The sequence below is a fragment of the Adiantum capillus-veneris genome, chromosome 13 (assembly GCF_014529385.1).
Source record: "Adiantum capillus-veneris isolate H3 chromosome 13, ASM1452938v2, whole genome shotgun sequence".
NCBI lineage: Eukaryota > Viridiplantae > Streptophyta > Polypodiopsida > Polypodiales > Pteridaceae > Adiantum > Adiantum capillus-veneris.
In genome coordinates, this window is record NC_140943.1 from 86,295,738 (window position 1) to 86,310,602 (window position 14,865).

The window sequence follows — 14,865 nt, forward strand, 5'->3', positions numbered from 1 at the left end:
CATGGAGTGTCCAAGTCTCTTACACCAGCAATGCCCAAAATATGTGCACGGATACGCAAAGGACCACCGTCCCATGAATGCCCACAATAATTACATTTGCAAGTCCATTTTCCTTTTGGAAGGCACTTCACTTGCTGTATATATTGCCACTTGGGACGCTTGGTTCGGCCCATCTGGATTTTGCGCAATGTCTTGGCTCTCGCGAGAAAACGTCACGCCACGCGATGGTTTAGGCTTTATGGGTGCGGGGGAAGATGAAGGACCAAGGTGAGCAAGAGAGGACGAGACCTGAGACTCGAGAGGATGGGCTTGCCGTCAAATCTCACGGTCCCTAAGTTTCTACAGTGCAGGCATACAGTATATAGAGAGCTGCAGACATAATACAGAGAAGCGAAACTGTTCGCACGGCCAAATAAGTGAATCGGTAAAATTTTGGGGCTTTTTTTTGTCTTGCGCTGGCTGGCCATACGCAATGACATTCCGTACGCTTTCCGTACTCGTACACGTACGGCAGCCCGGTTGACCAAACGGACGCGTCCGAAAAAAACTATGATAATCATGATGTAATTGTTAAGCGTTCTTTAAATTCCCTTTTGGCTGAATTTGTGGACGTCTTTCCGCCGGATTTACCATATGGGCTTCCACCGTCTTGTGGGCCTAATCTTGATCATAAGATAGAGCTTCTGTCCGAAAGCCATCCCGTCTCTCAACAATCTTATAGGTTCAGCCCGAAAAGGAAGACGAGATAGCTAGGCAGCTTCAAGCCTATTGAACCTAGTAAGTCTCCGTGGGGCGCTCCGATTCTTCTCGCTAAAAAGGACAAAGAAATGCACTTCAGAAGGACAGAGGAATGCACTTCTACGTCGATTACAAAGGTCTCAATAAGGTCCACCTCAAGAATAAGTATTCATTACCTCGCATGGATGACCTTATGGATCGACTCTCGAGTGCTCGTTATTTCACAAAGATCGATCTACGTTCCATGTACCATCAGATACAGATACACCTGAAAAGGAAGACCAGATAGCTAGGCAGCTTCAAGCCTATCTTGCCAAAGGTTTTATTGAACCTAGTAAGTCTCCATGGGGCGCCCCGGTTCTTCTCGCTAAAAAGGACGGAGGAATGCGCTCCTGCGTTGATTACAAAGGTCTCAATAAGGTCACCCTCAAGAACAAGTATCCGTTACCTCGCATGGATGACCTTATGGATCGACTCTCAGGTCCTCGTTTTTCACAAAGATCGATCTTCCTTCCGTGTACCATCAAATATGGATACATCCGCACGATGTCCTGAAAACCGTGTTTCGTACACGGTATGGACATTAGCAGTTTTTGGTTTTACCCTTTCGGTTAACCAACGCTCTTGCCACTTTCCAACAAATGATGAATGATCTCTTTCGTCCGTATTTGGGAAAGTGGGTTGTTGTGTTCCTCGACGACATCTTAATTTACAGCAAAACACTCAAGGAGCATCTGCAACACCTTGGTCTCGTCTTGCGTGTTTTGAGGCGAGAAAAGTTGTATGCGAAGCAAAGCAAGTGCGAATTTTTTTGCACAGAATTGTTGTATCTGGGTCATGTCATCTCAATCGATGGCATTCATATTGACCCCGAAAAGGTGCGCGCAATGCTGGATTGGCCCATTCTTCGCACTATTACGCAAAGTAAATCTTTTTTGGGTTTTACTGGCTTTTCCCGAAAATTTATCAAAGACTACGCTCGTATTGCTGGGCCCCTTACTTGTTGGTTAAAGGGCGTCAAAGCAAAAAGCGTAGTGTTAGTCCGTCCATTCGATGGACCCATAAGCTCGATCAATGTTTACAAACATTGAAGCGACTTGTTGCTACTACACCGATACTGTAGATTGTGAATCCGAATAAACCCCTTTTGGTGGAAACGGATGCCAATGATTATGCTATTGGCGTTGTCCTATACCAGGATGGGCGGCTTGTTGCATTTGAGAGTCGCAAGCTTACAGATGTGCAAACACGTTACTCCACACAGGAGAAGGAATTGTTGGCGATCATTCATGCCTTAAAAATTTGGCGCCATTACCTCTTTGATGCCCGCTTTGTGGTATAGACGGACCACCATTCTTTGAGATATATACCTTCATAAGTTCAGAATATACCTTCATAAGTATAGACGGACCACCATTCTTTGAAATATATACCTTCATAAGTTCAGAATAGTCTGAAGTCACAAATTATAAGAGGGAATAAAGCACTCATAAAACTATAAAAGCAAGGGACGCAAGAACACAAAAGAAAAAACAAAAACAAACAGATAAACTAACTAAATCACTTTATTTGCTATGAAAACTAGATAAAACAAAACATTATTAACAAAATGTTTTTAGAAAAGGCATGCGTAAAATAAGTTGACACAACTTACTTGGCTTAAAACAAGTACTCAACTTTAAGCAAAAAAGGATAAGACATCTTAAAAACTTAATCCTAGAAATCAAACTTCACACAACAAATTCTAAAGGAACACATTCTTAAGTCCTCAAGTAAGCTAAATACAAAATCGAAAAATGAATACTACTACAAACCTATAAAGAGCAAAGATCCAAACTTGACAAGATGTGACCTCAACTTCGCTGCTTGTCCAAACAAGAAGAATAAGATTATCACCTTTATCATGCATAGCTTGGACAACAGCTATGACATCCCTACTCACGTCGCCAGTGCCTAAGAGTAGGTGCAGGTTTGTATAGAGGTCATTCATGCTTTGAACGTACTCTACAAAACCAACAAGCTGATTTTCTATCACCCTCCGGAGATGATGGGCATACTCAGCCATGATAAAGACTAGCATTTGTCAAGACATAGTAAAAATACTAGAAGCGCTAGAGATCAAAACAACAACATAAAGTGTTATTAAGTCAAACAATAAGTGGGCTTTTTAGCTCCCCACTTCTATTGAATTTACTATTGATTATCTTGAACATTCCAAAGGAAGAAACATTAAAAATAAACTTACTACGATGCAGAAATGAACGAACGTTTTTCATGATTCTTTTGAATGAGTATCCTTTTTCAACGAGTAAAGAAATAAGATGGCACGATTGAACAACGAAAGCAGATTTACTAGAACAAAGACGAGAAAATCTAAATAGTTGAGAGCAAATGCCACCGTACTTAGCTAAAAGAGAAATGTTAGAAGAAATGTGAGGCATACGGATGATATTAAAATTGGCATATTCTGGTTCAAGGCGCTTATCATAGATATCTACTTCTAATCCCAAGGGAGTCTGAAAAATTTTAAGGTCTAAAAAGGCACAACAATCACTATTTGCGGTACAGTTAAGTTCACAAAACTCCTTAGGATAAATTCCTCCACCTACAAAACTCAAATTCAAGTACATAAAATCTTGAAACGAAGGAACATCAGGAACAAAAATATCAGCTACAAAGCGTCTTACATTGCATAACTTGTGCAAAAATATTGGGCAAGTGTTAGCCAGGACAAGACGCTCCATAAAATCAAATTCATAAGTAAAAAGATAGAAATTAGCAAGAAAAACAACACAATTGATGCCCATAGGGATACCAATTGTTTGCTTGAAAAGAGTCACCGACGGTTATATATAAATTGTCCAAAAGAAAATCTAACCAAGATATGATGTCAATGTCATCTACAATCTTGGTGAATCTCTTTCTTCTTTTGTCTACATCTACATTCTTACTTTTTAGCCATAAGAAGTCAAAGTTCAAGGTTGACTTTTCTACTAGCAATGCCTTGTACCTATCCTTCTCAAGCTTGTACGCAAAAACTTTTGAAATAAGAGACTTGACTCTAAATTTAAGGTCCTCCAAATTTAGCTTCGTATATAGTGTTGTAAAGTCAGAAGTTTGGAGACATGAAGGAGAAGATTTCTCCTTAAGGCTTCTTGAAGAGTTCAAAAACTTTATAACAGGAATCACACCTACTGAATCATTTAAAATCCAACTTGAATCGGTAGGTACGCCTGCTTCCTTTAGCATATTTTTTCACAATTCATTTACGCTAGGTAAAATGGCTTTGAAACAATAACTAAGCCATTTGGAAACCTCGATCAAAGAGGTGTTACAAGAAGCAGCTATAAATCTAGGCTTTATAGGGTGCTTATGGAACTCCCAAACGGTATATAAAAAAGGAAATTTAGGCTGGCACTTGAAACCAAAAGACTTACAAAAGTGATGTTTCAAGATAACCTCTTGCTTCGAAAGATCACAATCATTATAAGTCTGAGAGTTTACTTCACCTAACAAGCATTCTAAATAGAACTTTTTGCACGTAACAACAAAGTTATTAGAGCACTTATCTACGTAAGAGATTACAAAATCACGATGAAATTTCCTAAGCGTATCACGATCAGAAGAAGATAAGATATTCCTTCCCGACGAAACGTTCCTAGAGCAAGATGCTAATTTCAAAGAAGCTTTCTTGAGGACTATAGACTTCCAATGGATAAAAACACCTGAACTCCTAAAGACTCCTCAAACTTTACTACGAAACTAGAAATTCCTTTCTCTATGGCTTTGAGAAGGCAAGAGTCGTTCGAGGAAGGGAGCCTATATTAGTACCTCTTGAGAAAAGGTCTTTCAAGGAATCCGAAGGAAGAATAGAATAATCGACAGTAACTACATGACCCAAAGCTCCATTTACGTAAGAAGAAAAGGTAGTTTTACTACAAGGGCAATCAATACTTGAGATTGCTAGCCTTTCTTGCTTTTTAAGATTACGTCCGATGTCACTATAGTTGAAAGCTTTTTGTCCTTAAGTTTTCACATATTTGAAAGCTACAACGGGATGGTTCCATACCTTTCTCACACAAGGAGGGAGAGCATCCAAAGCTTAGACTAGGACACTTGATCTTCATAAATTTGCCTAACAGTACAAGTTGAGTACTCTCTTTGAAATATCCTAAACCCTAAACGCCTCTGAGCTGGCTACGGAGAGAAAAATAGCGAAGAAGTATTGCATTCATAATGGATTACTTTTCAAACAAGGCAAAGTGTGTGTGCCCGTTGATGAGGATATCCGCAAGCAAATTTTGTTCGAGTCATAGTGACACGAGTGACGAAACGCTATTTCTTGCCCCAAAAAATGGAACGGAGTTTCTTGGGAGTTTTGGATCGGAAGAAACGGAGTTTCTTGAGTGAAAAAAAAAAAAATTTCCCAAAAAAAGTTGAGGGCAGATGCCTAATGTTTTAGGACTCACATTCTTGAGAATTAATAGTTCCAATAGATGGCTATGTTGGGCTTGGCTCAATGGATTGCTTATCTTTATGTTTGTGAACCCTATCTTTTTGTATTGGGGTGATTTATGGGTTTGGAGACAGACATGTTATGGCTCTTGAGTCTTCAGTTATGACTTGGTCCTTAATTTTTGACATTGAGTAGTATCATGTACAACTGTCTTTTTATGACATTGAAAACTATCTTTGAATTGAATGTGTCTTGAGTCTTAGTTTGAACTTTGCAAACCTTCTTCAAAGTTCAAAGTGGTAATTGGTAGACCTAGATTGAAGGTCCTAACTTTTTGTCATATAAGTTGTGAAGTTATGTATAATATGATCAATGACTTATCTTTCTAGGCTTCTTGTTTTAAATATTATATTGGTTTTTTTTAATAAATTAAAAAAACTTGTTTCTTAACCGTTTCAACCTTGGTCGAAACTCCGAAACTCAGGTTTTTCCGTTTTCGTTTCGGGTTGTCACTATGGTTTGAGTGTCATGATGCACCTAGTGCACGACCCTGGCATACACCGTACTTTGGCCTTGGTTGACCAGTATATTTATTGACTGCACATGAAAGCTTTTGTTGAAAAGTATGTGCGGGAATGCACGCAATGTCAACTCAACAAAGCTAAACGGCAAAAACGCGTCGGGTTATTACATCCTTTACAAATTCCGGACAACAAATGGACAAAGATTTCTATGGATCTTGTAGTTGGATTACCCCGACCGACCATGGACATAATGCCATTTGGGTCGTTGTCGATTGACTCACGAAAATAGCGCGATTTATTCTTACACGTTCCACCATAAAGAGCCATGAGTTAGCTCAACTTTTTGTGGAACACTTATACAAACTATATGGTTTGCTCAATGAAATTGTCACTGATCGTGATCCAATATTCACACCCAAGTTTTGGCAAACGGTCTTCCAAAATTGGAGACCCGTCTGTGCATGTCATCCTTAGATCATCTAGAAATTGATGGGCACTACGAAAGACATGCTACGAGCGTATGTCTCCCGACATCAATTTGATTAGGAACGCTATCTCCCATAGATTGAGTTTGCTTATAACAATACAAAGCACTCGGCTACTGGCTATAGCCCGTTCATACTTATGTACAATTATGAGCCGAAACCACCAATTGCCACTGGATTCAAAGGGATCAAGATGCAATCGTTAGCCGATTTCTTACACGATATGCAAGAAATGCTTCAGATTCCGAAAGAGAGTATAAAGACAGCACAAGATCTTGCTTCTTTTTATGTCAATCAGCATCGGCAACCCCGTGAGCTCCAGGAGGGCATGTGGGTGTACCTTAGGGTACCGAAGGATTCCGAAATGATCCAAACTGGCCAATGCTTGAAATTGTCTTCTCGTTATTGTGGTCCGTTTCAGATCACAAAGAAGATAAGTGGGGTTTCTTATAAGTTGGACCTACACCCAGGCATGGTTGTTCAACCGGTGTTCCACGTGAGTCGTCTGAAAGAACGGCTGGGCAGGATGACTTACTTATTCCTCATGAGCAAGTCCCGAACTTAGAGGACACCGCTCGTTATATTCCACTTGAACCCGAATCGGTTCTCGATTAAAGGGTCCCCAAGTTTCGCAGGTCTTCGTACCTCAAATATTTGATCAAGTGGAAGCATCGTCCTCAGTCCCAAGCTACTTGGGAATCAGTTAGATCGCTAAGGAATCGTTTCCCCGGTTTTATAACCGAGGATATTGTTGAGGACAGCAATTAAAAATAAGGGGGGAAGTTTCGTCCTCAGACATCAAGATGGGTGCCTGCAGTTATGTCCGGCCAGTGTGAACATGGCCCTTTGGTTATGAAGTCCTAAAATAGGACTTGAGCCTCATTTGTGAGACATCTTGTGTGATCACCACACTTGGACTCTTGGCCCTGGCAGCTCTGCCCGCACATCCGTATTGGTGTGGGCTCGGTGGTATGGGACACCGGCCCTTGCGGTAGAGGCTAGCCCGCTTGGCTACAGGCTCCCAGGATCGGGGGTCAGCAACCTATAATAGCTCTATGGCTGGGTGGCTTGTGTCATGTCATGTGTGCAGGATGGATTCGGCGAGGGACTAACAACCAAGTATTCACAGCAAGAACCCCTCAACATCGTCGCAATACCAAGCATCTCTAGCAAGTATCCATCAGCATCTCAGCATTAGGATCATTGTAACAGCATAGTGCAAGTAAATAAAGCCAGTACTTGCTCTAGCAACAGAGCAAGGAGACCCTTGAGGGTGGTTAGGACCCGACATTCTCTCTCTCTCTCTCTCTCTCTCTCTCTCTCTCTCTCTCTCTCTCTCTCTCTCTCTCTCTCTCTCTCTCTCTCTCTCTCTCTCTCTCTCTCTCTCTCTCTCTCTCTCTCTTTTTTTTTTTGGAAAAGTCAGGGCTGTATATTACTGAGTACAATATAATCCCCAACGGATGCCAAAATAGCCTATCACGTGGGGTGTACAAGCTGAATGTAAGAATGAGAGCCACTATAGTGACAACTCGACTAGAACAATCTCATGGTGGTCGGTGTGATGAGTGGAGGAGAAACCACCGAGGAGGGGCATAATGCCACGTAATCTGTCCACCTGTAAGTGTGAAGAAGAGTGGGAATCGGGCCCAACCCCAAAGGAAGGCAAATCAACGAGCCTCGGCTGCTCGAGATGTACCTGAGGAAGAATCCCACTGCCAATTCAATGTGTGAATGATGTCCAGCCAAATGGCAGTGAGGGTATCCTGGAGGAGCTGTGGAGCCGCACTGAGAATGTGAAGACAACGAGCTCTCCAAACATTCCATAGTGTAATGCTAGTGATGACTGAGAAAACTTCATCACGTGTCTGAGGATCCCCCTGCCAAGCAATCTGTGGTAGCATAGCCAAAGTCCCTCGCCAGTAACCAGTCGAGGTAAGCATAAGGGCTGGATCTGTGTTTGAGCCCTCGTAGAAAAGATGCAGTCCGGGCATCGGCATCAACCATGGGACAAATCCCCAAGTGAGAAATCCATGTTGAACACCCGCTCTGCTAAGTAAAAAGCAAACTGCAAGCCACACTACATGAGAAGTTGAGCATGACCAAAGACAGTGTGCAAGTGACGCAAGTAGTCGCAAAGGACAGCGAGTACACAGCGGATCATGACCCATAGTAGCTAGCCAAGTCCCAACTGGAAGTCCTGCATGTGCAATCATCCACATGAAAAAAGAAATACGACGAGACGCATGTAAATCCCAGATGGCTGACCAAAACTGTTGTAGATAAGCATGGGAGAGACCTGAATGTAACCAGAAACGCATACGAGTGAGTTGCTCTGGTTGCTGTCTCATCAATGCTAACCTTCCAATCCTGACAGTGTACTCGATACAGGTGCACCGGTGGGGTGAGAGTGAGGCCAATGCCACTTCTCTCTCTCTCTCTCTCTCTCTCTCTCTCTCTCTCTCTCTCTCTCTCTCTCTCTCTCTCTCTTTTTGGAAAAAGTCAGGGTTGTATATTACTGAGTACAATATAACCCCCGGTGTATGCCAAAATAGCCTATCACATGGGGTGTACAAGCTGAATGTAAGGAGGAGAGCCACTATAGTGATAACTCGACTAAAACAATCTCATGGTGGTCGGTGTGACGAGTGGAGGAGAAACCACCGAGGAGGGGTATAATGCCATGTAATCTGGCCACCTGTAAGTGTGAAGAAGAGTGGGGATCGTGCCCAACGCCGAAGGAAGGCAAATCGGCGAGCCTCGGCTGCTCGAGATGCACCTGAGGAAGAATCCCACTGCCAAATCAGGGTGTGAATGATGTCCAGCCAAATAGCAGTGAGGGTATCCTGAAGGAGCTGTGGAGCCGCACTTAGAATGTGGAGACAATGAGCTCTCCAAACATTCCATAGTGTAATACTAGTGATGACTGAAAAAACCAAAAATCTATGGTAGCATAGCCAAAGTCCCTCGCCGATAACCAGTCGAGGTAAGCATAAAGGCTGGATCTGTGTCTGAGCCCTCGTAAAAAAGATGGGGGCCGGGCATCGGCATCAACCATGGGACAAATCCCCAAGTAAGAAATCCATGCTGAACACTTGCTCTGCTAAGTAGAAAGCAAACTGCAAGCCACACTACATGGGAAGCTGAGCATGACCAAAGACAGTGTGCAGGTGACTCAAGGAGTCGCAAAAGACAGCGAGTACATAACGGATCATGACCCAGAGTAGCTAGCCAAGTCCCAACTGGAAGTCCCGCATGTGCAATCATCCACATGAAAAAAGGAATACGACGAGCCGCATGTAAATCCCAGATGGCAGACCAAAACTGCTGCAGATAGGCATGAGAGAGGCCTGAATGTAACCAAAAACGCATACGAGTGGGCTGCTCTGGCTGTTGTCTCATCAATGCTAACCGTCCAATCCTGACAGTGTACTCAAAGAAGGATGCAGGTGCACAGGTGGGGTCAGAGTGAGGCCAATGCCACTCTCCTGGGTCCCAATAAAGCTGAGATAGGGCACGATCTCCCACACCCAAAGCCTCCAAAGTGCAGCATCAGCAGAAGCGAAACCGGGGTCAACACAACGACGCTTCCCGCGGGAGCCAACTACTCTGATGGCCTCCCATCGAGCTCCGGGAAGGACAGGGTGCGAAGAGGTGGTATCATATGTCAATCTAGCATGAATCCCCTCATACTAGTCAGTATCAACTGTGAACAGCATGGTGTCTAAACGAACTAATAAGAGAGTGCTCTGAGCAAAGAGGCCTTACCAGCCACAATGGGGAGGCATCTGAACCGTGCCTCTCATGACTGCATCCCACTGTGAAGGAACGGCGGAATCAATCTCAAGCAGTCTGCTTGTCACCCCGCGACCAATGTCATAATGTTCTGCCACAAAATCAGCATCTAGCATCCGTGTCTCATGAAACAACCGCATAGAGGCAGCAGGGCCAGCGTCCCAGGCAGCCCAATCAATGTGAGTCCTCTCTCCAAGCTGACGGGGTGGATCACCCGAAGAATCAAGAACTACAGCATTCCAAATGAGAGGCTGGCGCTCAATCTCCTCACGACATGAGGGAGGTGAGCGTATGATAGCCCGTCGCATGGAAACCCAAATCTAAAGGAGTGATCGGATGAAGGGGGAGAGGGAGGTGGTGGACAAGGGGGCATCAGTAAAAAGAAAATGATACCCTGTCTGCCAAGTATGACCATCTCTAGTGCCGAGTCGTGGAGTCACTACGCATAGAGCGGCCTGAAGAAGCATCTTCCAAGGTTCTTGTCCGGGGAAAAGACCCTAAACAATAAGCTTAGTAAGAAGGGCGCGGCTCTGTAACTCTGGATCAATAATGCCAAGGCCTCCCTCTGACCTGGGTGAATAATCGTGGACCGGCGAACTCGAGCACGGGTATCAGTAGTCCCATCTATGCCACTCCATAAAAAGTTCCGCACTAGGCGGCGGAGCGGAGCTATCACACCAGAATGTAACATCCAACAAGAAGCTGTATACCATACTGTAGCCAGAATGACCTGGTTGGCGACCAATGCACTGCCAGCCAACGACAGATGACGTGAAGACCAATGGCATAGCTTCCTGCGAATAGACTATAGTACGGATGCAAACTGCTACTGTGAGGTAACATCTAATCCAACCTGAAAGCCCAGATATCTGCATGTCTGACCCGGTCGCAGTCATGTGAAACCATCAGCTACCCCCCAAGTAGGTATGTCATCACTGCCAACCAGTAACCCATAGGATTTATGCCAGTTATGCGTGCACCACTGGCAATGCAAAAAACCTCTAGGCCCTCCCGCATGGCATCAAGAGCAGCTAGCAAATAGCGTAACATGAGCATAGTATCATCAGCAAACTCCTGATCAATAAGGTCTGGAGCTGTAGGTACTAGCATGGTCAAGCCACAAAATGCATGACTCTGAGCACGAAGAAAGTCGGACACAGTCTCTCCTACAAACAGATACAGATATGCTGCTAGAGGACACCCCTGACGGACAGATCGAGAAAGCTCAAAACTGCGACTGACACGACCACCAATAGTAATAGCACTGCTGGCAGTCCTGAAGAGAGTAGAAATGCTTGAGATCCATCTCGAAGGGAAACCCATCCTGGCTAAAGTTCCTTCGAGAAAGTCCCACTCAACACGATCGTATGCTTTCTCGAAGTCAAGGATGAAAAAAGTGAGAGGCTCAGAAGATGATCTGGCCCACTCCACTGCCTCATAAAAAGTGAAGATATTATCTAGGATGTGCATCGATCCATGACAAAGCCTGTCTGAGAAGTATGAATAATATCTGGTAAGAACGGCCGCAAGCGATGGCTGATCATTAACGCTAATATCTTATAGACCGAAAGGAGTAGGGTAATAGGTCTCCACTGTCGGAGCTGAGTGGTGTCACCCCCCTTCGAAATAAGAGATATGAGACCTGAACAAAGATCCAGATGCATATATCCTAATGCAAAGATGTCCTGACAACCGCGAAGCAGTGGTATATGCAATACATCCCAATATGTCAAAAAGAAAGCTCTAGTGAGGCCATCCTCTCCTGGACAGGAGGATGGATCAAGACTCTCTATAGCAGCATGGAGCTTTGCAAGTGTGAAGGGTGCCAACAAGACCTCTGCCATAGTGTCTGTACAACGATGTCGCGTGTGATGCCAGATCTGCTCACGTGCATGTAAAACCTCAGTAGTGCATACATCAGCAGTGAACAAAGTCTCAAAATAATCTGCAGACATATCAAGTATAACATCAGGATGCATATGTAGTGTCCCCTGAGCATCGCACAAAGTCCGAAGGGTGGTGCCAGGAGGGCGCTCTTTATGCGCAGCGAAGAAGTCTTTATTCATTCGATCAGCTTTAGCTATCCAATGAGATACTGAAGCATGATGAGTGAACTCAAACCTAGCCTCCTGTACGCGACGAATCTCCTCTGTGAGCTCTGTCTGTCTAGCAGAGAGATAAGCATCATGAGGCCACTCCTCAAGCAAGCGCTGAGTGGAACCAAGAGGAATGAGAAGATCAAACTCGCGGACCCTCAACTGACGATGAATAATAGCGGTCTGATCACGGCAGTAAATACTAGACTGAGTAATGCAATGAGCAAGAAACTCTCCAGGGGGTCCACAATAAGAAGCATCCGTGGACCATAAGTCACGAATCTGTTGCTGCAATACTGGAGTGGTGAGAACACTCTCAGGGATGCGGCAGCCTCGCCTCTGTGCAGAAGATCTAGTGAAGGAGATAAACAATGAGATGGGTAAATGATCTGAGAGACTGGTCCCTCTCCATATAGTAGTGAATCCGCCTAAAGCTGCTGCCCAAGGGCCAATGTAAAAACGATCAAGTCACTCTAATAATCTCCCCTGCTGTCTCTGAAACCCCCAAGAGTAATGAAGTGTAGCAGGGTGGTGACCAAAAGAGGGTATGTGCCAGGCGTCAACACCCTGAATAGCTAGAAGAAATCGATCCCAAGCTGGCTGCTCATCGGGAGAGATGGATGATAGAACTGGAGGTGTGATGGCTCGCCAATCAGAGTCGCTCTCAACGTTGTTGAAGTCACCTCCAACAACCCAAGAGTCTTCAGCAGGTAGAACAGCAGCCAAAGAGGACCAAAATGTAGCCCTCTCCCGAGGAGTAGTGGGTGCATAGACTGACATAAAACCAATGATAGATTCCCAAATCCGAATAGAAACATAATATGCTCTGCCAGCGACAAGGGTGCCATGCTGCTGAACTGAGGCCAAGTAACGTGGTCCCACTAAGATGCATACACCGCAACTCTGTCCATGAAGGCCCAGAGCAGGCTCCCAAAAAGTGCGGGCGCCCGAGGGCATGAGATTGCCAAAGGGAGTGGCGATCTTATGCTCCTGTACTAGCAATATATCCACAGTGCCCACTACATGAGAGTGTAAATCTCTACGAAGTAAAAGCTTACGGGAACCTTTTACCCGAGAAGTCTGTAAACCATTAGCATTCCAAGAAACTACATGTAAATCCATAGACTGCATGAAAGAGTTTGAATAGCATCTGACTAATTGCGCATCTTCTTGGAGGCAGCTGGGCCATCCAAGGGGTAAGCTTCAGGCGGTAGGAAAGCTACTCGCAAGCCCTCTCTAAGATATGGTGTCTCATTGCACCAACTGCAGACATCAGCTTGTTTACATTGCATTACCGATGCTGCAGCTTTGACACCCCAAATGCGTATAGACATAGGAAGCACCACATCTGAGGATACATGAATGACCATAGGCAGTGAATAGCAAGCATAAACATCACTCCACTCCATAGCACCAATACATGAAGGGTAGTGAGGAGACAAAACATCAGGAGCGGAAGTAGACAACCATAAATGAAGCTGAGCCATAGTCTGTGCGTGCACAAAATGAAGAACCTGATCCTCGGACCATTCCTCAGCAGCGTGGAATGGAAGGAAAAAGGAATGGGTAGGCTGAGAGCGACTGCCTATTAAAGAGGGAACACAACCTGTCTTGTGATGCATAAGATAGAGCTGCACCCGCAATGGCCCTTCTGAGTCACCGCACATCTCAGCCCGATGAGTGCCCCAGGAAAGAGAGCAAGAGCTGAGAAAACTGCGTGAGACGTAAGTATGAGCTGCTGAGGGAGGGGGAGGACCAGAAGGCGGAGGGGAGAGAGTAAGGGCTAGAGGAAGAGGAGGAGAAGGGAGAGGTAGTAGCGGTGAATGATCCATCTGCATGGGAACAGGGACCTCGGGAAGAGGGGAAGGAGCGGGCGGGGGAACTGCAGGTGAAGGAGGAGTTGGTAGCAGAGGTAAGTGATCCTGTCGCGAAGAAGAAGAATGGCGAGGAGATGCAGGGGGTAAGGGGGTGGTGGAAACCTGAGAGGGAGCAGGAGAGGTAACACTGGGAGTTGGCTTCGTTGTTGGTTGCTGACGAGGACGGAAGGAATGATTACGACCCACTGTGTGCCATGCTGCCTCAGTGTGAGCTGAAGCGAAGGGAGGAACATGGAGGGCTGGAGCTCGAGGAGCGCCTGTAGGCTGCTGAGGTGCTTGAGTAGTGGATGTGTGAGAAGGAGGAACCGGCTGTTGACACTGACCACGTGGCTGAGCATGACTGCCGCGGGCCGGCTGTTGTTGCCGCCGATGCCGTGGCAGGGTGGGGCAATCTCGCGCCAAGTGTCCCATCTCGTGACAGCGTAAGCACTGTCCTGGGCGGCCAGTGACTACCATACTCTCTCTCTCTCTCTCTCTCTCTCTCTCTCTCTCTCTCCCCTCTTCATTATGTTCACTTCAGTCTCTCTTTTCAAGTGAAGTAAAGTGACCTTGTGATTGTGCGGAGTACTAGATCCGAGCAAAATCCTTGAACAGTTCCACTGCACCTAAAATCCGAGCTTGTTACAATGGTCTCAGAGCTCAAACGATTCTTCTCTTACAAACGGTTTGATCCTTTTTTTGCAAAACACATGGGTTTTAGCAATGAATCTGACGGAGTGTAAGATTTACACCACTCTGCTGCTTCACACAGGTCTAGGGCACTTCCTTGTAAAGCTGTTGGCCACCCATAGCATAGGAGCATAAGTTGTATCTTGTCCGACCGCCCGAGTTAGGGGCCGGGCGCCCACCTTGGGCACTCATATATATGGGGCCTAGGGGGTACACATTTCATTATTA

General features: G+C 45.1%; 2 protein-coding genes across 5 annotated transcripts in view; both read right to left on the bottom strand.

Moving 5' to 3' along the window:
* Nucleotides 1-14,865, bottom strand: part of LOC147444386 (plasma membrane fusion protein) — a 71,787-nt gene that overhangs the window by 38,304 nt on the left and 18,618 nt on the right. Inside the window, exon 1 of one of the 4 annotated variants that reach the window (XM_086527023.1) lies at nt 2,635-2,736. The exons of the other annotated variants lie outside the window; for them this stretch is intronic. Coding sequence (XP_086383149.1) covers nt 2,635-2,728 — 94 coding nt within the window. The 5' untranslated portion in view covers nt 2,729-2,736. Of the gene's footprint in view, nt 1-2,634; nt 2,737-14,865 lie in introns of those variants that run through there. 4 annotated transcript variants of the gene reach the window in all.
* On the bottom strand, nt 2,886-3,545 carry LOC147444389 (uncharacterized). Its single transcript, XM_086527648.1, has one exon. It carries the CDS (start codon nt 3,543-3,545, stop codon nt 2,886-2,888), a length of 660 nt encoding a protein of 219 aa, XP_086383774.1.